This window comes from Tiliqua scincoides, chromosome 4 (genome assembly GCF_035046505.1).
Source record: "Tiliqua scincoides isolate rTilSci1 chromosome 4, rTilSci1.hap2, whole genome shotgun sequence".
Classification (NCBI taxonomy): Eukaryota; Metazoa; Chordata; class Lepidosauria; order Squamata; family Scincidae; genus Tiliqua; species Tiliqua scincoides.
Window position 1 is genome coordinate 185,633,149 of NC_089824.1, and position 24,863 is coordinate 185,658,011.

Here is a 24,863-nt window from a genome sequence, read left to right on the forward strand (position 1 = left end):
GGTGAAGGGAGGGGCTGAGTGAAGCTTTCTAAGCTCTTAACATGAAATTCAGTATTTAGATAGATGGAATACCCTCTTACCTAAGTTGACTACATTCTTTGCCCGGTCTTCTTAATGACTCTTAGAGTCAAAAGGGTTTCAAAATTGCTTTGCTATAGTGCAATTTTTTGCCATCCATGTGAGTGCTTGGAACAGATCCCATGCGAATAATTAGTCTCAACCTGTATTTTTCTTTCAGGTACTCAGGGGAAAGTGGGGGGGGGGTGTCACTTGCCCTGGAGTGAAGCTTTTCTAAGTGCCTGGAGAGAGAATGATTCATGGATTGTCAGCTGGCTGCCCTCTTGCATTAATGAGACTATTGTTAGAATTTTTTCCTTTAATTTAAAGGATCATTCTCATCAAGTTGAGATAAAACTGCAGGTAAAAAAATCCATGGATAATTAGGTTATAACCTGTATAGTCTCTCACAAAGGTGTAGGCAATTTGTTTCGTGAGAATATGTATTCAAAAAGGACCAGCTTCAGCCCCTTGTGCCCTCAGAAACATTGCCCTAGATCAGGGATGTCACATGGCCCAAGGAAGCTCTTTATCCAGCCCATGACATAATTGGGCTCTCCCAGAGCTGCCCTTTCCACTTCTGCAGAGGCTGTGGAAGAAGAAGGGAGAAGTGGCTCTAAGAAGGCAAGGAATGCTATGGGAGAAGGGATAGACCAAGAGTGGTGATAGAGGGAGATATTGCTGAGGTGTTGGGAAAGCCCAATTATTATGCAGCATCACTTCATACCCTTTCAGCAGCATCACTTCTGCTGAAGCTTCACTTTGCAGAGCACCTCCCTGCTGCTGAGCTGTGAAGTGATGCCTCAGCAGAAATGGTGCTGCTAAATGAGCAGCCTGAATGGTAATTGGACTGTATCTTGAAAATATTATCAAGATTTGCATATTGTTTCTTCTGTCATTTACAGCTAATGAATTCCTAATTGAGATCCAAGTGCTTATTTCCGGCCATCATCTGCTTAATGACATCACTTCTGGCTCACAGCAAGCGCCATAAATGCTAGATACGAAACGAGTTTAACACCCCTGCTCTAGGTGTTTTCTTAACTTTCAGTCAGGTTTTAAAAGGATTTCAGGTGCTGACACGAGAGGCGGGACAACAGCAATTCCCCCCTCCTATACAAAGGGAGGTAACTTCATGTTTCTATTTAAACCACTTGATCAAATTTAGTGGCAGTCTACAGAAAATACTTTCTTCCATTTCCTGCCACTTATTCTATAAAGAACTTTTCAACATGAAATTCAGTATTTAGATAGATGGAATACCCTCTTACCTAAGTTGACTACGTTCTTTGCCCAGAATGTGGGATCACAATGGAAGCGTATTGCTCCATTAGCAGCTGGAACAGGATCACATCGTGCTTTTAAAATATGTCGCAGCTGGAATGTGATCTGTGAGAAGACAGACACTCTCAGATTAAGCGTGACATTGTGCAAAAAATCAACAAGAAGTTGATGGAGTAAATGAAAACTATCTGTCACTGACTGGTTTTGGACTAAGCCACTAACTTTCATCCTAATTTAAGTCACGACGACACTTAGAATTTCATGGGGAATAGTGAAATACAAATATGAATTCACAACAGAATTAAGGCACAGATTATTAGAGGAAATTTCTTCTAAAATATGAGAAATGGCTTCTAGAACAAAAAAACACAGAACTCCATAAGTTTATTGAAAACAAGCTTAACAATTAACTTGTGAGTTTTATATGAACAGTGAATATGCAAAATGCATCAGTACCAGTTTCAGTTATTAAAAATGCAAATCTCCCAAGCCTCTTGAGAGTTTCCAAATAGTGTGAATGTGAAACTCTGGAATGTTCTTGGAGAATTTCATTTTGACTAGTCAGAATGAGAATCTCCAAAATATTCTGAGCTTTCCGTTCTGACTGATTAGAACACAAATTTCTAAAGATGCTTGTGAGTTTCTGTCTTTTACTAGCTGGAATGTATAGAGACAGATTCTGGATTTTAGCAGTAATATATATACACCAACTGTACCTAACGTTCAAATGTCTATACTCAAAACACAATTAGAATTAACTATTCCATATCAACAGAAAGCAAACCATGTCATTGAAAAATTAGAATCTCTATGCTCATGTCAAATTTTAATTTGCTTAAATGATTGGGAAATAATTCAAGGCTCAAAATTACTGAAGTGAGGAAAAGGCACTCCGAGCAAGGTAGCTTATTCATTGCTTGTCATCCTGAATGACAACCCATATCAAATGAACCATATACATCATGATACATGAGCTATATCAAAATGCAAACATCCAACATGTGAAAATTCTCTACAAACAATCCTTTTATGTGTGAAGAGGCAGTGATTCCTTTGCATACCAGACAGCCATTTAACAAGAAACCTGTTTATTTTGAGAATGCTTAAAATATGAGATCCTTTCTTCAGGGGTGGCTCAAGGTCTTTGGGCTCTTGAGATAAGAACCAAGTCCTGCTGTTAGCACCTCCTTCCTATTCCGCATCCCTTGCAAAGCCTGCAACAGTTGAAGTGAAGCCCTAGAGCAGTGGTTCCCAACCTGGGGGTCACAAGCTGATTCTCAGATCACAAGGGGGGTTGCAGAAACCCCATTTAATACTGTAGATGCATTTGCACAATATTTAAAAAGTTGCATTTTTGCAACATTTTCAGGGAACCTCCAAACTGAGAAATATGCTTTTGAAAAAAATTCAGAATTTGTGTGTGGCAGATTTTCCAAAACCTAGTTTTGAAATTAGAATTTATCACTGTCCTAATATTAACTAGAATTTGACAGCACATGTTTGACTTGTGCTTTAACTAGCAAAACACCTACCCATATTACAATTTATATGGCTATTTTTCTCCTACAGTCAAAAGAAGTCATGACATACTGAATGTTCTCCCTTATTAAATAAAGCACATTTAATGTTGTTTCATACAACCAAAGTTTCAGTTTTGATTTCACTCGCAAACTACCATATGAAAGAACTTTTGTTTTGATTTTATGCCGATCAACTTGAATTTGGATTAAGTGTTGTATTCAGTTTATGCCCTACCTTTCTTTAAAGCCAAGAAACCTTAAAAAGCATATATAAATATATAAAGAAACAAAGGATAACCCACTTAAAATGATTAACTACAACTTTGAAAATTCTCACTCTGAATGGCAGTATTATCCATTCACGATACCAATTTTATTAAAGATGCACTTTTAGAAATGGAAATTTTCAGCAAGAAAAATATAGCAGTAGACAAATTTTTGCAGTGCAAAGTTGTTTACTTCTTAAACCTGGTAATGAGCAAGGTGAGCATCAACAAGACCCTATGTTTCAGTGAGTGGCATGTGATAAATTGTAAATAAACCCACTATCATAAACAAATCCATGAACTGTATAAAGAGGCCAACAGCATTCACATCTCCTAGCCAAGGAGATGTGCATCTCCTGATGCACAATCAAAAACAACCAGGACTAACGTCAACACCTTTACAGGTATGATCACAGTCCAAATCCCATAGCCACTGCTAGAAAGACTCAAAATAACATTACAACATTTACTGTACAAAAATACGTGTGTTATATCCTGATTTTGGCAATGTATCAGGACTATCTGATTTGTAAAAACAAAATTTCAAATTCTATAGTAACTTTATAGTAACAAGTTAAGAACAACAATTGCGTTAAATAAATGCGATTCCCATGGTACAGAATTTGCAAACTAAGAGTAACACAGCTGCATTTATTAAATCCATGCTGCATTAAAATTTGAAGCTTTTCTTACCAGTCGTTTGCTATAAAGCAAAGCAGTGCTGCTACCACTTGCAATGGCCCAATTAGTAAAGTTCATCACATGTTTCACCTGTCGAGATAGACCACTGATGTCATTCTGCTGTTGTATTAACTTCATTTGTCTCTCCTTTGTCACAGTCTGAATAGAAATAGGGCACAAATAATGAAGTAAAAAAAATCCAGAAAAAGAATAAGATATCTACTTATATGTAGGTATTTTGATAGAATCAGACACATTAGAAATGTAGTCTTAACACCACAGACTTTTATTGTAGAATAACCTCAAGTGAACCACACTTTTTACCTTTATGGAAAGAGAAGACATCTGAAATAGTAATTTGATGTATGGAGACTATTATAACTGGGAGACTATTATAACTAGTGCACAAAACTAGTGTTAGGGGTAATTGTAACTATATGACTAAGGTTTGTAATTGTAATCAAATGAAAAGTTGATGATTAGTTATAGTTTTCTCATCTTCCTTTCATGATGTAAGTCAGTATACATAAGGTTCCTAAGTGGTTTCCCATTCAGACACTGACCACAACCAGACTAGCTTAGTTTCAGCAGGAGCACTGGCATTCAAACCATACAATTCTTAATGTTCTTCCTCAGCACTACAATTCAACTAAAAGAGGATCCAAGAGTTACTTATGTCAGTTCAATGGCTTGCAGGCACTAGATTTTTCCTATGAAGGGCAAATACCTCTACCATCATGCCACCTCACAATCTGGTTCTGAAGTTCTCTTGGATTCATTTGCGATGTGGCATGGAAAACTGCTTGAAAAAAAGCCAACAACAAGCTCTAAGCCCTCTAGATACACAGTTCTGGTCTCTTTGATCCCTACCAAAAGGCCAACAGCAATTTATGGAAGACTAATCTCAGCTCTTAAAGTCAACAAGACTTTGTTCAAGATGAGCAAGTCTTGAACAAAGTCTTGTTGACTTTAAGAGCTGAGATTAGTCTTCCATGAATTGCTGTTGGCCTTTTGGTAGGGATCAAAGAGACCAGAACTGTGTATCTAGAGGGCTTAGAGCTTGTTGTTGGCTTTTTTTCAAGCAGTTTTCCATGCCACATCGCAAATGAATCATAAGAACATAAAAACAGCCCCACTGGATCAGGCCATAGGCCCATCTAGTCCAGCTTCCTGTATCTCCAAGATCCAAGATACTGGATACAAAGATACTTGAACAAAGAAAGACACCAATTTTTAAATATCCAATAGCCACAGTAGATTATGTTCTGTTGCTTAGAAATTTGAGATTTGCTCCTCATGTGCCCCACTTTGAATTGTTAAACATTTTCTAAATACAATTATTTATTTCATAACACCCCTATTTTGTTTAAGTTGATATACATTTTTCCATCTAAGAAATGCTCAAAGTAGTTCAAAACAAAAATCAAGAAAAAGTGTTGCAACTGCTTCATAATACATGCTGTTACTGACTGCATGCTACAGTACTTCACAGAAGTGCTTATCTGAGACAAGTCACAAAGGTAGCCCTTTTTCCCATTTCCAACACAGGTTTGTATCCTAACAATGGCAGGTCATCTTCTCCAACACAGACAGCCCACGAAGCCCGAATCACCAGCCCAGAAAGACAGAGGGGAAAGGGAAAGCAGCCCGCATGAACACTACTTAGTATACAGCCCAGAATCTGGAGATAATCCTTCAAGATAATCCCCAACAATGAACAATATGGAAATCTCGATTTCATGAAGTTATCATTTAGTCAACCTACCTAATAGCACAGGTTATACCATGGAATATAAATTATTTCCTCAGTAGCATTCATTAGAGTCTGCTACACTTAAGACACTGGAATTTTTCAAACTCTATAGAAGGAACAATTTTAAGATAAAGCTCAAAATTCCATGGGGGGAGGGAAGTAGAAAAAATATTCTACTACATTTTGATAGAAATATCCATTGCTAAAAATGAATTGTTACATTAAATTAATTAGTAACAATGACTTATCAGTCAAACTGTGCAAAGTTTTTTTTTCCTTAAGTAACTATTTCTGGAAAGTGTCTCTGTGTAAATAAATTAGAAAGCACAATTCTCTAAGCATGTTGAAATTCAGGTGGGGCCCTTAAACAGCAGTCCAGCACCAGTGGATTTGATTCAGCCTGGGTGCCAGACCCATGCTGGAGACCTTACCTGAGCACCCAGATAAGAATGAAATTGCCTTCTGGTTGCATCCAAGAGGATTTCTGAGACCCAGGGAGGCCACACACAGCTTCTCTGAGCCTCAGAATATCTCCAGGCATGACTGTAAAACACTTCCACTCACGTCCAGAGGTCCTCCAATGGACCCCCATCTGCAAATTCCATTACCTGCAAGGGCCCAGGAATGATCCCCCTGACATAGATACCAAGGTCCAACTGCATGTGTGTTAACATTCAGCCCCTTTATTTACATTTTAAAGAACAATCTAAGGCAAAGGTTCCCAAACTTTCTAAGTCCATGACAGGCCTACAGTTTCATCACTACGTTTCCTTTAGAAGTTTAAAATAATCTGTAGTATTCTGTGAGTTTGCTACAGCACCCCAGGGCATCACAGTCTACACTTGCGAAACACAGATCTAAGGGAAGGACAAGCCACTGAGTTAATGTGTCTTAAAATATTTTCAATTATATAAAGTATATCTTTGATTTGCTTGATATAATATTTATATCACATTAAATGTGTTTGACTGAATTCATTTCCCCCTAATTAAAAGTGTCAGTTTAACTACCATTGGCTTTCAGAAAAACAGGAGCAAAAACACTGTAATTATTTAGCTTTTTATTAAATTCAAGTCAAACATATATTCGAAAGCAGGTCCCTATCTATTTAGGGCACTGGAAAGTTTTCCAGTTTCAGATTTATTCAGAAAAAAGCATTGCACATGACCGGGAACTCAGTAGCAATACTGGGACTTTTTCTTCCAGGTGGGCGTGCCTAGCCACTTGCCTATTAAACCTTTCTAAAACTGGTGAATATGATCTTGTTTCAATATTCTTTGAATGCAGACTTTTTCTTCCCATGTTGTAGATCCCTCTCTAGTCAATGGCTTTTGCACTACTTAAATCTTATTTAGTGATGATTTTTAATTTTGTATCTGTATTGTTTTATGCTGTCTGTTTAGTTTGGAAGATGTCAGTTAGAAAAGCAGCCTATAATTTTAGTGTAAAACAAAACTCAGAAAGAAGCATTACATTTGTGTCATGGAAGACCAAAAGTGATGTACATTTTTAATCACTTTAAAGCCCACCATAGACTAATTAATTTGCACCGGCAAGAACTTTTTCAAGTCTAGTTGCCATCTATGCACTTAGCATTCCAGAATATGCTTAAATTAAGCCAAGTATGGAAAATAATGTGGCTTTTCTTTCATGAGGAAAACTTTGTTAATGGACTTAACAATATGTGAAGCAGACAATCTGCCTTTAATAATATTAGAGCAGCAGTTTTCAATCACTGTGCCATGGCACATTGGTGTGCCATGAATGGTCTGCAGGTGTGCCACAGGAGGGTCATATATTAGTAGTGCCATTGAGGACTGTCAGTCCCCGGCCAACAGTGCAGTGTACCTTGTCAAATGTCAAAAAATGGATGATGTGCCTTAACAATTTTAGTGCCTTCCCAGTGTGCCATGAGATGAAAAAGGTTCAAAACTGCTGCATTAGAGACTCTGAACAAAAACATCTGTGAGATATTTCAAATGAAACATTTACATTCAACAGAGACTAAATAAGGAAACCTGCATGCTTGGGTGTATAATAAAATGGTTTCTGAGGCATGTGCTTCCTCTAACCATGAATATTTCAATCCATATGAACAAATTCTGGGTAGGAACAAGCACGGTCAGACCTGCCTGAAGGTCCATCCCAACTGATTCCTGAAGGACATCCATTGCAGCCCCTACTATCTAGAGCCTCTCCAGTAGGCCCCGCAATCATGCCAGGCAATAGTGGGGAGCAGTAGAACATCATTCCCCTTCAGTGTGAGGCATCATTGTGTTTTCTAAATGTCCCATCCCCAAAACAAAATGGCAGTACATCCGCCTAGCTGCTCCGATTAATGGCTAGGGGACAATGGCTAGGGGACAATAACAGTACTAAGGGTTCCCACAGACCAGGCACCACCACTAATACCGAATAGGGGGAGCAATGATTGGGCCACATGGATGGGTTACAAAGCAATTCAGCCATATACATGCAAAGATCACAATGCCAAACACTTTGATGCATTTAACTGTACCTCAAGCTGCTGTAAGAGAGATTTCCCCTTTTTATTGATTTCATTAATGAGTGTAAAAATTGCCACTTTAATTTCCTGTTCCACTCGTTTGTTAGTGTCGTTTACTTCTTTTATCCTGAAAGAAAGAAATATTAAAATGTTATTGCTTAACATCTCTAAAATGATTCTCCTCCCACTCAAATAAAAATGCACATTAGACAATGAAGCTCGTCTTCAATTCAGAGCACTTGTTGCACTCATTCTTGAAAGAAAATCTTTACAACTTCCTTTTAAGATACAGTCCAACAACTTGAAGGTCTTAAAACTGATTTTCCATTTCTTGTGTGTTTATATTTCACATATTATGACATGTTTATCCTACTGCCTTAAATTTAGACTCTAAACTAAAAATCATTTATTTAATAAAAATACCCTTTTGTTTTAACTATGCAATTTGCTGCTAACCTATTTGCTTGCAACAAGCAATAACTATTCTTTGTATGCCCCTGACTATTCTGCAACTGCTGCCATAGCAATCTACTATGCTCCTTCAGGCAAACGTACACAGTGCACTGCTATGGGGAATACATTCATGGCACTCCCTTAGGCTTTCATCTCTAGTAGTCAGGGAAGTTGTTCAAGAATTGCACTTGCTTGGGAGATGGAAGCCTCTCCCTGTCAAAGGTGCGAGGTGCATGTACATTGGTGCCTGTTGCTTCAAAAGACCTTCAGATAGTGCCAGCCAATGAAATCACAGCCACAACATTTTGTTGTTACAGCACTGGAGAGGGGTGGAGATGGAGAGAAGACTGAGGAGTGAAACAGGTCATGTGTAAAAGGCTTCTAAAAGTGGAAGAAATCTGGAAGCCTCCCCCTTCCAACTCTAGAACATTTAAAATAGTGAAACTATTAAAACCTGCCAACCTGATTAAGAGAAACACTACAGCAGCAGAAGGCTGCAAGAACACATACAAACAAATAGTATCTAGTCCACAACTTGGATGCACAAGCTACTACATGTTTATCTATATGTATCTATATCTTGGAGTTCCCCAGAAAAATATCCTTTGACAGAATGTAGCCCCTGCATGTGGACCTGTCTGCTGGACCACAGTTGAGTGGCTACCATTATCACCAGCATTCTGCTTGCAAGGATACTATCAGACACTGGAATTGTAGTAATTCTGTAGACTAGCCCACTTATATTAAAATAAGCATTATTGTAGAAAATTGACCACCACCTACCTATTTTGCACTTGAGTAGCTGCAAAGTTAACATAATTCTTCTTTTCAAGGAGTTTGGCTAACAGATTCTCAATAGCACCCTTCTGATTCTGAAATGCTTCTTCCAAAAACTGATACCTTTCCAAAGCAGAAGACATTGCACAATTAACTGAAGCAGCAGCAGCACTGCAGTAAGAGGATGCACTATATTCACAATTACACAAAATCACCAGAGACAAATTTTAAAGACTGATTTTTGATAACTAACTGCTGGCAGTAGTTTCATAGTTCCACAGTCAGAGCCTCAACCTATTTTATTTATAAAGGGCATAACTAAAATTATGCACACATCCCTCTACCTCAGTTTGACTTAGGAAGCTCAACTACAATCTGGGTTCCTCTGATAAACACAATCAGAACAGTCTGAGACACAAGAAATATATTTAATCCTCAAAGAGACAGAAACCTACATGTCTACAGGATTGCAAGAGACTAGGCAATTCAGGAAATGTGTAAAGAAATGATCTGCATTCCTTGCAAACATTTTGACAAACACACTAGTGTCAAACTCCCTGGCAAAAAATAGTTGGTTGGCTTATGAGAATAGATTGTGTACAAAATTACTACATTTGCTGCAGATGCCAGTAGACATTTTCTAAACATACAGCTGAGAATAATGGATAACTTGAGATGTGTTATACTGTTTCTTTTATCACCAAAGTCCACAGTTTACAAGTACATAGGGCATTTGTCCAGATGACAATCTCCGTGAGATACATATCTAGACTACTCCTGCCGTCGGTTACAAAAAAGTATGGGTTTACTGCCTTTATTTCACTAAACCAGTGTCAGCAAATGAACCGAAGCACCCAATTCAGACAGATCACTTGGTACATTATCATTTGAACTTTAAACATTTCTGAATTTATTGGTTTTAGAAAAACCAATTCGTAACTGGCAGATCTGACACACAAGAGCTTCACTCTCAAGAAGCAATGAAACTATCCCTCAAGAACTAGAATATCAAAATACCTGGAAGATCTAAATATCTAAGGAAAACGACCTTAGAAGTATGCCCGAAAGGTACCAAGGTAATGATTTGAATACAAACATTTTCCTGTATGAACAAATGATACTTTCACTCACTGAGGAGTCACTGATTTCCTCATCTTAGCACACTCTGGAATGTGCCTTCCACTCTCAAAGCAGGAGTTTTGTATTTAAGCCTAAATCTACAACTGGAAAGTGACAAGAGCCTTCCATAAAGCTGCACTGATGCTATTGAAGCATACATTTCTTCAAAGCCCCCATCATAGATAATACGAGTCTTTTCGCGCAACTACAGCCTAAACACTAACCAGAAGAAGCAGTTCTGCAATGGTTTCCTAAGGTAGACAATGTGCACATTTTCATTTTTATGACTTAACTGAAATGTTTACACCTTAGAATCTTTGTACAACTCACTAACTTTCTAAAGTATCTCCACTTCTATCTCTGCATAGTCACATTCAAAATCTTCAAGTGCTAACAGATTCTCCCCTGCAGAAGAATATCTATTTTCTTAACATCACTGTAAAACCAAAAGCAACACTTAAATTTTTTATATCACTGTTATCTCTAGTGGCAACTTCATATTTGAAGATTTTCCTACATGCAATCAGCATCTGAGTAGGAAAAAAGCACATTCATCATGGTTACACCATCACGTGCAACACATATTTTGCTCATGTACACACAGCTGGAAGTCATGGTAAAAAATGATATCCATGTAGGAAAATTATCATTTTGAAGATAATTTCATTCATTATCATTTTGAAGAGATTTTGAAATACAGCTACTTAGAACAGAGACTTTCACATATAGATATGTATGCATTTCCTGCATGGAAGTCAGAGTAAGATGTTCCTGCCATTCAGCAACATTTTGTTAGCCAAAAGTAACCTAAACCAAGTGTTAAATACCACAAAATCATAACAATTCATCTAAAAACATTACTACTGTACCTCAAAACTACTTAGGAACTGAACTCATGTAACATAGAAGACTAATCCTTAAGTGCAAGCAGTAATACTACCAACCACAATAAAGATTAACAACTAATTGCATCTATCAGTTCATGAGCTTCAGCCTGTTCCAGCAATTTGCTTAATCCACTCAAGAATCATTCCATATAAACTCTGCCGACATACGACCATTCTGATTTACCACCACCTTTATTTTATTTATCAGAGCTGACCAATAAGTCACCGCTGCAAAATAAACTACTAAAAGCACTCCTCGCTTTTACAGTGACAACATTCAATCAATTAAAAACTTCTCCTAAAATGAGATTCCAATTACTTGGGTGTTTTTTAAAATGCTAATTTCTAAAGTACTTTAAAAAGCTGAAGATAGCAATTTAACATCTTAGAAGCAGCACCCTTTTTCTTTCACACTGGAGGAAATGAGTCTAAGATGGTACTTGCTGCATATGTTATCTAAAATTTAAATTGCATTTTTTCTTCAGAAGTAATGTTTGTTCATAGACTAACGCAAGCATGTTTTTGTAATTAAAATTTATATGATTAATATTTCTTTAAAATTAGTAACAGTTCTATTATTTTCACTTGATCACTAGAATCAGGACAGGAACTGAAAGTCAAAGCATCCCCACACACAAAGTCTATCTGAGTGCCACAGAAACAAAACAAAAGCTTTAAAAACACAAGTACTTTAGATTTTTTAAACCTATCTATTGTAAGAAAAGGCAGCATAGGAATTTAAGACATGAATCTCTATACCTATGTTCTTTGTGTTCCAGTAACTGGCAGTCTCTGCACGTCAGTCTGTCGCAGGTTTCACAGAAAAGTTTTAACTGCTCTTGTTTGTGGACAGGACAGAAAACATGACGTTGACCAGATGCTCCAACAGCCTCTGTGTTAAAAAGACAGACACGTTTTGTATTTGCAGAGGCACAGACAGCTGGTTAAGCACAGCATAGGTTCCTCACTCCACCACTCCCAGACCTGTTGCTCTGTTGCTCTAAGTGGTAAAATGCTGCCTTCCACTTCCCAATCGCTGTAATATATGTATCCATTTCAGTTATTCACCCTCATGTCTGCACACCGGTGCAGACACATGGACATTGCTTTTGCTGAAAATGTCTACCAATATGCATCTGATTTCCCTTTTTCACCTGGGGCCTTGACCAAGGGGGCAACACATTAGCCACAGCCAGCCAAGTTGCCGGCTTTGGTAAATGGTAAAGGGCATCTTCATTTTGTGAACAGTGACGAACTGGGATTCTACAACAAGAAGAGAAATGATGGTGAGGATCAGTTTCAGCCATTGCCCCTGCTGCTCAATTTGGCTAGTCAATCCTTCCTGCTGGTAACCTGAACCCTGCACTACTGGAAGAAGTAGCAGCAGCAGCAGCTACTAAAGAGGCCCACTTGCTCCACTGAACTGGACTTTGACTTTCATTGCTCTGACAAGGTAAACTTCCTTGTTTGGAGCCCCTTCATGCTCTCTGTGGTTTCCAGTCTAGACACCCATGTTATTCTGAGCCTTCTAGTGACTGCCTGTAAGCATTGTGGTACCCACTCTCTCAATTTCATTCCCATTCTTGGTTCCCCACTTCCCTTTCCCTGTTTGTCATACCCTCATGAGGCAGTTACCCTCCACCATCTATTAATCCCCAAACACTGAAGCCTCCCCCCAGCACTGTGGAAAATAATATATTAAGAAATATCACAAGGTCCCTCATCCCAACACTGTCTCTCACTTCTTCTGTAACCAGCAACAAGTTCACTGGACTAATCCACTCAGTGATGCAACAGTTTTTTGTTTCCCCCCCCCCCCCAGAATTGTTGTCTCACTTCTATCACCCAGTGACAGCAGATGTACTAACTACATGCCAACAACAGCTCCTACCTCCCCCCCCCCCAAGTATTCAATATTCAACTACCCACCTGATATTTCTGGTTGGATTTTTCTCTTCTCACAGTCAATATTTCTAACCAATATTTCCAATCAAGAAATATCTTTCTTCCCAATTTGCCTCTCCTCATTTACTCTCTGTATCCCTGTTGCTCAGTCACAAGTTTTGGTTTCATCTTCAGATTCCTCTTTCCTATGCTCCCTATATGCAGTCTTCCACCAAGTCATGTCATCACACCACGTACAATGCTGAAAAAATCCAACCTATTCCCCCAGCAAAACTCTACTTCATTCCAGGGTTATCCTTGGTCTTGACTACTACATCACCTCTTGATGTCACACTACAGCCCTCTCAGCTTTATGCAGAATTCTGCCACTCAAATCATCACTCAGACAGCATAATGCCCCCTTCTTAAATCCCAACACTGGCTGCCTATCTGCTCCAAGATCCAGCACAAATCTTTACTTTCTAATCTTTCCATGGCATCATTTCCACCCTGCTGCCATTTTTACACATTCATATTCAGATACATTCATGTCTACAACCTCCATTCCTTCTCTTTAAAAAGGAAAAAAAAACCTGCATATACGTATCACTGCATTACAAAGTCCCCAAAGATATATTAACATATTAAACGCCCACCATGTTGCCTAATATACCAAGCATCTTGCCCTTTCAACAAGTTATCTCAGTGTTTCTCAAACTGTGGGCCGGGACCCACTAGGTGGGTCACAAGCCAATTTCAGGTGGGTCCCCATTCATTTCAATATTTTATTTTTAATATATTAGACTTGGTGCTACCATGGTATGTGACTGCAGTGGGAAAATATTACAGACCTGTACTTTTAACAAACTACTATGTATATTCTTTTAACAATGATAGTCAATGGAACTTACTCTTGGGTAAGTGTGAGTAGGATTGCAGTCTAGGATTGCTAAAAATTTTCCTGCTTGATGATGTCACTTCCGGTCATGACATCACTTCCAGTGGGTCCTGACAGATTCTCATTCTAAAAAGTGGGTCCCAGTGCTAAATGTGTGAGAACCACTGAGTTATCGAAACAGCCCACATTTATCTTGTTGTACTAAAACTCAAATGCAACTTCTCATCTTATTTATCCTTGCTTCCACTTCCCACTCCTTCCTCTGCTGCTTCCCTATGCTCACTTTATTTATATATACTCTTTCAAATCATGACCCCATCAGGATAAGGAACCATCTCATTCCTCTCTTTTATAAATCACTTTGAAAATTCTGTTTAAAAGTACTATATAAATAAAAATTATTATTCATTATTTGATTGGAAAGTTTTTTTCCATTATTATTCACTATATTTGATTGGAAAGTGAACCCATTGCAAAATGAGGGTCCACTGTATTGTAATATAGCTACTTTAATAAGCTCTTACAAGTGTTCCATGAGGTGGTCTAGGACTGCAATGTTAATAAACTAGTTAGGATTTATTTACCAACCCACACACAGACCGTGTCAGAGGTTACCCATCTAGCAAACAGACTGTCAGAGGTTATCTGTCTTCATAGATCTGATATTGATATTATATTAAGAAAATGTGGAAAATGTGGCTGGAAAGTTCCAGAGCTACCTGTATTGGAAGAGTGGTGGTTAAAGTTATTGGATTTAGCAGAAATGGACAAACTTACAATTTTACTTAAAAACAAGTCAGTAAAATCTTTTATGGACAATTTTATGGAAAACAATTCGTAGACTTTCTACGAACTGAGAAGAAAATGGGCCAAATAATCAATGGATTTGATGAGTAGATAGGGGAGTTAACTTTTATGTTTTTCTTTTTGTCTGGAAAATGTACTCTATAATAAGTGTAGACTGTTTAAGACTTGAATTAATTTTTTGTATGATTCTGTAGTAGAACAAAGAAATGTAGTTCGAGATCTCTGAACTTGCCACATAACTTGCAATGTTTTTACTTTTTAATTTTGTGTGTGTGTTTTTAACAAAAAGCATAAAAAATAAAATGTGGGTAGAATGTGACTTTTCTTAATAGCCTATTGCCCATTGGGAAATAGCCTATTTCCCCTGGGGGCCGGGGGATAAGAATAGGCCCTCAGTTTGGCTGTACTTGTCGTAAGAGGAGACTAAACAGCCACCAGGTAGATGGAACTCCTTAGCCTGGGAAGAGAGCTCATCTGAGAGAAGGAAAACTCTGATCCCAAACCTCCACTGCCTTGTGGCTACATCCAGTTATGGAAAAGGCTTCAGGAGTCAACCTCCAGAACCTCAAATCGGGAGCCGGAGTCCCCAAGGCAGTTCATGGCTGAACACAGTCACGTTCTGGCAACTCCTGCAACGCCGCTGGAACCAACCATATTGGCTTCTGCCTTTCCATTGGACTATTTCAGCGACGTGGAGAGGGGGGATTCGCTGCATGGGTAACAGTCTATCCTCCATATCTACTTTACCCTAGGCTTTGCACACTGGAGAGGACACTCTGTTCCAGAACCACCATTCAGAGCGCAATACCATAGTCTTCTGAGACTGAAGGATGCCAACACAGCTATTGCCCACTATAAAATGCTTTTTATTAGCAGGTTTGGTGTGAGAGCATGCTCCAAATGCATTGGTTTAGTTTTTTGAGATCCCTTTTGTTTGGGGGCAAAATCAACCATTATGAACAATTGTACTTGATAAGTAGATTAAAATCCAACTGCCTGGCTGTTGGAGATATTACTTACATGTGGGTAGAAATTCAGATTATTAAGATATAACGCTGTAAGCAATTAGACTATTTGACTTTGCCCATGCTACACTAGAGGTTTTTCTTTTTCTTTTTTTTTTCTTTTTTTGTATTTCATAATGTTATTTGTTTTTATTTTCATTTTATTGTGTGTCTTTCTTTTCTTTCTTTTATTATAATAAATAGAGGAATGAAACAGGGGAGGGGTGCTGGGGTTCCCACCATATAGTAACACTATGAAAGCTTTGCCCTCTGTGTGCAGAGATGGCTATGGTTACTCAATAGTGAAAGAAATGCATTCTGTTTGTACTCAGAAGGTATATGCCATTATTCCTTCAAATTCTGTTCTGGGACATTAAAAACAGATTCTGACATGGCAAAAAATAAAAATAAAATTCAACTGCCTGTTGTGTCATCTCTAGCAACATTAAGAGTTGGTCCAATGACCAGCAATACAAGACAACAGAATTTAGAATCCTGTGCTAGCAGCTCTGCTCAATGCACTAATAGTAACTGCCACTGGTGCTAATGCAAAGTTCCTGCCTGACACTAGTTTCATGAAAAGACTCACAACTCGCAATACTAGGTATCCTTACATTCACCAAGAGTTTTGCTTAGTAGATAGTGGGACAGAACTGTACAACAAGCTGTTCTACAACAGCTATGACAAGGTATGGGGCTCAACTATGAAGGACTTCAAGGTTGTGCTGTGCTATCCAAATAAAATGAACTGAATAAAATCTGCTATTACAAACAGTAATCCTTAAAATGAAGCACTCAATGTTATTTGCTTTCAATGAAGTAACGAACCGACGGCATGCAGTTCATCTGCCTCCTCTCATTTGCCAGGCTGTGAATCCTTGTTTGTTAAACCATAATTTGATTCAGACGACACATGGAACTGTAGTTTAACTAAGATTTACAAATCCACACTGTTTGTTAAACTGTTTGAACCAGGATTTAGTGGCACGAACTTTCAATAAGCAAAGTCTGTAGCACGCATATTCAGTCATACTTCTACTCCACAAAACAGGTATTAGTCCTAAAGTCAGAAATAAAATTTCACCTGAAGAGACATCTTCTTTCTTTCTTATCATATGATCTTTTGTGAATTTTACTCGTTGATGAGCTTCTATGCATGTTTTGCACAGCCATTCTCCACATTCTACACAGAAACCAACAGCACTAGAATTATCTTCACAGCTGGTACACACCTAAAAGTAAGAAAAAGATATGGAATTGCTGAAGCATTGACATAAATGACAATTGTGGGATTACTAAAGTATGTGTTCAAAACATAATTTGAACCACACTGAAAAGAGAAAAGACTGGGAAGTAATACCTGTTCAGATTTCTCATCAGAGCTGCTGGGTGCTTCAGATGTGTCTTTCACGAAGTAGTTATCTACTAAATCTATTTGCCTGCATTCCTGACGACAGATTGGACACCTGATCACACCAACTGCAATCAAAAAGAAAATACTACTTAAACATTCTCTGGACTGTCATAACTTGGTTTTTGAAAAAACTATCAGTCTTAAACATTTTTAAGAACTTTATTCTAACCATTTTAGAATGTGTAATAAAGAACAATGGCAAGAGCACTTTCAAATACAGCAGGACAGAATGCACTTTTGTCCACTGGGTAAAAATCAAGGACAGAAAAAAGTTCAAATTCCTATGAAGGACGTATTTTTTAAATTATGTAACTGGGCATCTATGTTTTTGTCTAGGCTTACAACCAACATTCCTCAATATTGCAGAACACTGAACGTTGATAAAAATACTAAGGCTTTCACGACTGGTATTCGTGACATTGAAATGAACAGTGTTTGGGCTAATAGACCGTGGTCAAATAAAGTTGTAGTCACCTAACATTTTGCTTACTACTTTGGTAGGCATTTTCAAAGAATGAAGCTATAGCAAGTAGCTCTTCAAACTACCCAGTATAACTGATGTGACTTGAAGATTAGAACAGTTACATCAGTTATACTGGGCAGTTTGAAGAGCTAAAGTAGTAGATAAAATGTTAGGTGGCAATAGTTTTATTCAACCATGGCCTATCAGCTTGAACATTGTTCATTTCAATGTCACTGTGAACTTTGTTTTATAAAATATAAGAACAGCCCTGCTGGATCAGGCCATAGGCCCATCTAGTCCAGCTTCCTGCATCTTACAGTGGCCCACCAAATGCCCCAGGGAGCGCACAAGACAGCAAGAGACCTGCATCCTCGTGCCCTCCCTTGCATCTGGCATTCTGACGTAACCCATTTCTAAAATCAGGAGGTTGCACATACACATCATGGCTTATAACCTGTGATGAATTTTTCCTCCATAAATTTGTCCAATCCCCTTTTAAAAGTGTCTAGGCCAGATGCCATCACCACATTCTGTGGCAAGGAGTTCCACAGACCAACTACTTGCTGAGTAAAGAAATATTTTCTTTTGTTTGTCCTAACTCTCCCAACACTCAATTTTTACCAGCTCTCTGGGGTACTGAATATCATAGAATATTACAACCACATAGTACTTAGTGAAACATCTTTTAGGTTGTTTTTACACCTTACGCCATAATATGTCATTATGCCTACAGAAGTAAGTAGCACATTAAGTATCAACCCAGGTGTGGCTCCTGAAGAAATGCCTTAATAATCCAGAGCACCCTGACATTGCAATATAAATATGGAATAGTAAGCTTTGAGCATTTGCTGTGTATTTCATGTATGTATATTAATATTCATATATACACATTAATACTGCTGTACGTAAGCATTAGTTTAAGCATCTTTCATTGCTCTATTTTCAACAAGTTCTGAGAATACTAGTACATCCTTCTTAAAGTATTCAATAATTAAAAAGCAGGGTGTCAAAACAAACCCAAGCACTGAGTCAGAGAAGTTTTTTTCAAACCAGAACTGAACTGATAAAAAAATCTTATGCCTTAAACCTGAACTAGAGTAGAGTCCCTGAAGACGTGACGCACAAAATAAATGGGTGAACATTCAGTCACTCAACTTTCAATTATATGATTAATGTTTTATTTTCCATTTTCCACCTCAAAAAATTTCGCATTCTAATTAAGATCTCACAAAAAATACACCACTGTATTCATTTTTCAGACTTGCACTGCTAGTAAAAGCATTTGATTTTATTCTGTATGAAGCATATTTAAACTGGTTTAAAAGCATAAACAAATTACCAAACTATGTTTTTAAAGTCTGAAATTTAACAGGCGTTAAAATAAATACTAAACCCAAATGATAATAGAATCAATGTAATTGTTCAATTTCCTAATCAAAAGTCATACCTTTTAAAATAGGCAACCATACAAGGAGAGTTTGTACCTGTTAAGTATAAAAGCATTTTTGACAAAGCCTAGTTAGCTTTATTGGCTTAAATCAGGGCTTTTCAAACTGGGGCATTGCGACGCCCCAGCCTGCAGGCCCTGGCCCCTGCCCCCTTAAGGGGTGGGGGCAGCCTGGAGGCAGGGAGGAGGCAGCAGCGCAATCCCCAGAATCACTCCACTCAGGGGCGCTGCAGCTTCCCCGGGGGGTGCAGGGAGCCCGGTGCGACCTGCAGTAGGGCTCCCCGCAGCAGTGAAAGTAGATGCGGAGTGATCGCTCCAACCTCTAGGTTGGAACCACTGTACTAGAGCCCTATCAGCAACCAGATCTGCTGGAGAATTACTCTGAGGAGTAACCTGGTGATGGCACACCAAGTTCTGTTTTCCTAACATGAGATGCTACTTCCTCCCTGCTCTCGTTTTGCTCTGGGGGATGAACCAGGGGAAGCAGAAAAATTTAAGGTTAATGCACAAATGCCTGCAAATTACAGGGCAATTCATCTCTCATCATACTACAGTTACAAAACTGTATTATTCCGTCAATACAAAGTACCATATTTGAGATAGTATCAGGGGACAGAAAATCTAACTGATATTTCATCTGACATGACCATGTCACCCATCCACAAAACCATATATCAAAGTCATTGTGTAATAAAACATTCAGAGAATACAGATATCAGGAAACTAAACCACCTTTTTAAGAATACCAACCATACTGTCACTGATACTGGTCCTTTGCCTGGTCTATGCAAGAACAGTAAGAACTTCCATAAGAAAAGCCTATATGGTCCAAAAACACACAGGAGGATGTGGAATCTGACACTTCTTTCTGAAATCAAGGTGGCATTGTTGCAGGAAGGAGTTTATTAATCAACTTTGCTGGAACTTAGAGCATGAAACAGATGTTTTGAACTACGCCACAGGCAAAAAAGCAGATTGTGTGCTACTCTATAATCTTCAGGACATGGCCTTCTCCAATTTCAAAATTAGAGCTGTTTTTGAGATGCTAAGCTGGCTTCCACGACTTCAAATTACTAATGCAGAAGTGCGTTCATTTAAATTTTACAAACAGTACTACTCTCATAATTAACCCCTGTGGAAGTTTATATGGAGATGATAAAGGAAACAAGAGATGATTAACTCAAAAAAACATCATGTGTAATAAATCCTTAGGCTCCGGTTAGTTGCTACAAATATACATTCAACAATAAAACACAGAAATTGGTAAGAATTGTTCTCACAGAAAGGCTCTGTTATGAATGTGCTTTTAAATGGAATATGGATATTTACACTGGTAACAAAAGATAGTATAGGAACAGCTTAAAAACGTTTAGCAATCAATTTTAATTGGACCAAATTGTTGGTGCCTAACATGAATGATTTTTAAAAACCCCAACATAAAAAAATCTCAGCAAGCAAAAAGCAAAGGCAGTGAGTTTTCAAGTACACAATATTAATGTTGATGCAAGGGTTTTTTTTCATCAGATTTTGAAGCATGAAAAAAAGCTCCTGGTACCAAGTCTAGAAAAGGAGCAACAAGCAGCAGACAGCACAGTATTGGATTTTCCCAGCTAAGGAAATGATGTGCTTCAGTCACACTGTCAAGAGTGGCAGGCAAATAGAGCAGGGGGGTTGGACACATTTTCCTAAAGACATACACAGGAGGCTGAACTAATTATTTGCTATATTACAATTATGAAAGACAGTACATCCTTTGGATCATGGAGAAGGCTGTGATGAACTTTGATTTCATTAGCAGCTAAACAAGTTTGTACTTAATTTCTTCTGACAATACACTTTCTGAATATACTTTTTGCTGAGAAGAAGTAAACAGATGAACCCCTAAAACATAACAAATACCGTATTTTTCGCTCCATAAGACACACTTTCCCCCCCCAAAAGTGGGGGGGAAAGTGTGTGCGTCTTATGGAGCGAATACTGCAAAAAAAAAACAAAAAAAAACTCTGCCCCCGAACCCGCCCCCTGCCCGCTCTGCTCTGCTCGCCTTCCCAGGAAAGTGTGGGTGGGGTGGCAGTCTTGCTGAGCAAGCCCCTAGAGCAGGGGTGCTCATTATGTCGATTGAGAGCTACCAGTCGATCTCCAGGCGAAATGAGTCAATCGCAGGCTTCTCTCCTGTCCAAGCATCCCTAGGAGTGAGCCCCTGGCAGGCTTGTGACCCCAGGGAGGGAGCCTAGGGAGTGAGCCCAGGGAGTGAGCACCTGACGGTTCTGTGTGGTTCTGTGTGCAAGGGGTTTTTCACTGGTCTTGCTGTGATGTCTATACAGAGATCTTCCCTCCCCCACACCTTTCCCCTGCTTTTGCACTGGTATGTATGGAGATCTGCGCCCCCCCCCACTTCCATCTGTTGGTTCTGTGTGCAAGGGGTTTTGCACTGGTCTTGCTGTGATGTCTATACAGATATCTTCCCTCCCCCACACCTTTCCCCTGCTTTTGCACTGCTATGTATGGAGATCTCCCCCCCCCCAACTTCCATCTGTTGGTTCTGTGTGCAAGGGGTTTTGCACTGGTCTTGCTGTGATGTCTATACAGAGATCTTCCCTTCCCCACACCTTTCCCCTGTTTTTGCACTGGTTTGTATAGAGACCTGCTCCCCCCCCTTGTATTGGAATCCAGTAAGATCTGGTGAGGAGGTAGATGTGGTGTCAGCAGTGGCCCCTTTAAGGGTAAGGCCTAGGCATCCAGCAGAGTGTGCTGCACAGCTGCAGCCACTGGAAGGCAATAGGGCCCTCAGGGATATAAGGCGTACCAAAGGCAGAAAGGGTTTGTGGGTTTTGAAGGAGTGCAGGTTGGAGGTAGGAGAGGAGACTGACTGGGTTTATTGAATTTGGAATCTGACTGTGGATTGCGACTGGACTTGGATACCCTGATGGATTTGACTGACCTACCTGGAACCTGACCTTGGACTGTAATTTGGCTTATTGGCTCTGGACTCTGATTTGGTAACTCTGATTGATGGGACTGATTTACTTGGCATCTGTGGACTGGAACTGGACTCACTTTTGCTTGCTGCACTGGTGAGTTGCACAAGGGGGGCTGATCAGCCTTAAGCGGGCATGAGGCCCAGTGGCTTGGAATTTGGCAGAACATCATTGTAGCAGAAAGATAATGTGATCCCCTATTTGTGTGCACCTGCTTTTGTGAGCTTCATAAATTCTGACTCTAGCGATGATGAGTTCTTGGGGTTTCCAGAAAACTAGAGTACTCAAACCTTTAAGTCTCTCCATTTGTTAATGACAGTGATAATGGTTCTTAATGCCACTGTTGACTGCTGTTCACTTTACATGGTTCAAATGTTATTCTGTTATAGTTTAATATTTTATTACACTATTTGGTTCAGAATATTTTTTTCCTTGTTTTCCTCCTCTAAAAACTAGGTGTGTCTTATGGTCAGGTGCGTCTTATGGAGCAAAAAATACGGTAGTTATGTTCTTTCTAATAGCGTATATGGTTAGTTAGGGTTTAACACAAGAGTTTTACACAAAAATTCAGTAAGTCAGGCAATAATTAATAGTAATAATTTAAGTGCCATCTTTCTGAAAAAAAGGTTCCCACAACAGTTTTTCTAAGCCATGATTGAGAAAGAACCTGCTGAGAAAGCTGCAAGGCCCCACAAATTCAATTGCTAGGACTCTTTACCACCCTGGCAATCAAGTGACCATCATGAAAATCCAATCCGTTTCCCAGCATTCGCAGCCCTCTAAGTAGCAGCTTGTCTAACCCTTGATGCACATAGCTTAATCTGCCCTGTCAGTTTCATTAACCACCAAAACTTGAGTCATGACCCACCGGTTGGTCCCAGACCCACAGTGTGAGAACTACTGTTCCAAGCTGTTAGGAAGGTAGCAGACATGTTTGAATATTTTTGATTAAAAATATTTCCTGCCTCAATTGTATGCATTATTGCTCACAATAATGAAAAACCACCACTGAATTTTAAAAAAAAAGCAAGCAGTGAATCACCCAGTGAACAGAATTAAAACTCATCTGAGTTTCAGCTCCCAAATTCCCTCTTGAAAAGATGAGTCTTGAAACTCCTAAAAGTCATCTGAGGAGAGCTTTGGCAGATGATCTGCAAAAGGTCATTCCACAAGAAAAAAAACACCTTGTTCTTTCCTGAAGTAGTCTTGACTGTACACAATGATAGTATTTAAAGAAGGGCACCTGCTGCAGATCGTAATCGGGAGAGCATACACATTGAGAGGTCCTGCCATTTTAAAGCTTTCCACAGCCATTTTAAAGCTATCCATGCTATTAGTGGGCACCATTCTGCAGGTCTCCACTGGCATTCTGAATGCAGCAGAGGCCTTCAAAATGGCATGGGTAGCTTTAAAATGTTGGCTGCAAATAGAGCACAGACCTTCAAAACAGTGCTAGTGAACTGCTCCAGGGATGCCACAGACAGCTTCAGGATGGCCACAGAGACCTTCACAATGCTACAGACAGTCAAGAACAGATCGCAAATACAGCAAGCTAATTCGCACTCCTCTTCCCCATGGATAGGCAGCCTGCAAGAATGGAGTGCATGAGTAATGAGAAATGATTGTACTGAGGTGTTTCAAGGGTTGCTAGTGATAAGACTAGACATTTCACATGCCTACTAACAGTTTCTATAAGAAAACCAAGATTTATACAGACATAGATATATCAAACGCTATGCTCTATTTGTTTTGGTTTCATTAGAATAAGATGAATGATGGTGTGGTTAGCCAATGAAAAGTGCAGATGCTTAAACAGGACAATTTATTCCAGGGGTGTCACACTCATTTCATACAACATGCCAAAGATAACAACCATGGTGCCTGCTGAGGGCAGGAAGTGACATTATTAAGCAGGAAGTGAAGTCATTAAGCAGGTGATGAGCAAAAATAAGCACTTTATTTTCATCTAGGAACTCATTATCTGCAAATGACAGAAGAGAAAATATGTGAATCTTGATCATACTTTAAAGATATGTGAGAGCCTAATTTTCGTGGGACACCCCCTCAGCAGTGGTGCTTCTGCTGAGCAGTGTTCCCTCTAATTTTTTTCCCTGCCATATGGAGCAGTTAACGAGCAGAGTAGTATATAACTGCTGTCATCTGAAAAATGGCAATGGCCAGTCTGACTTAATTATAATTACCATGCCACCCACATCCTCCAAACCTCCCTCCACCACTTACCCTCTAACGATGCCTCCCTCCATCACCACATCCTGGTCCAGGCTCCTGACTTACTTAGAAACACCTCTTCTACCAGAGATCTGCACATTGTGCCTGACTCTAGCTGTAATGAGAGAGATTAGACAACAAAGAGACAAATTGTTGGCAACTTCTTTCAGCTCCTGTGTGCTGCCAAGGAGTTGCTTTTTAGCTCAATTGTCAGAAGCCCAATCATCATGTGGGCCGGATAAGGTATTTCTGCAGGTTTGATCAGGCCCACAGGCCTTATGTTTGACCAGGCATGATCAAACCACCCCAGTCTATTCTTTAAGGAAGTTGACCACTTACTGCATTAAGTATTATGGATTATCTTTATTTTTTTATTTTATAATATAAAAAATAAAATATATAAAATATAAAAAGTAAAAAATATATAAACATTTTA

The 24,863-nt window shown here is 39.0% G+C and overlaps 1 protein-coding gene across 2 annotated transcripts in view; it reads right to left on the reverse strand.

Moving 5' to 3' along the window:
* TRIM33 (tripartite motif containing 33) overlaps positions 1-24,863 on the reverse strand; it is a 79,716-nt gene that overhangs the window by 25,999 nt on the left and 28,854 nt on the right. For both annotated transcript variants that reach the window (XM_066623615.1, XM_066623614.1), the window contains exons 2-8: positions 17,257-17,375; positions 16,981-17,128; positions 12,063-12,195; positions 9,304-9,420; positions 8,080-8,194; positions 3,821-3,967; positions 1,329-1,446 (exon numbers count right to left, since the gene is read on the reverse strand). In XM_066623615.1, the coding sequence (XP_066479712.1) occupies positions 1,329-1,446; positions 3,821-3,967; positions 8,080-8,194; positions 9,304-9,420; positions 12,063-12,195; positions 16,981-17,128; positions 17,257-17,375 (897 nt within the window). The remainder of the gene's footprint in view (positions 1-1,328; positions 1,447-3,820; positions 3,968-8,079; positions 8,195-9,303; positions 9,421-12,062; positions 12,196-16,980; positions 17,129-17,256; positions 17,376-24,863) is intronic.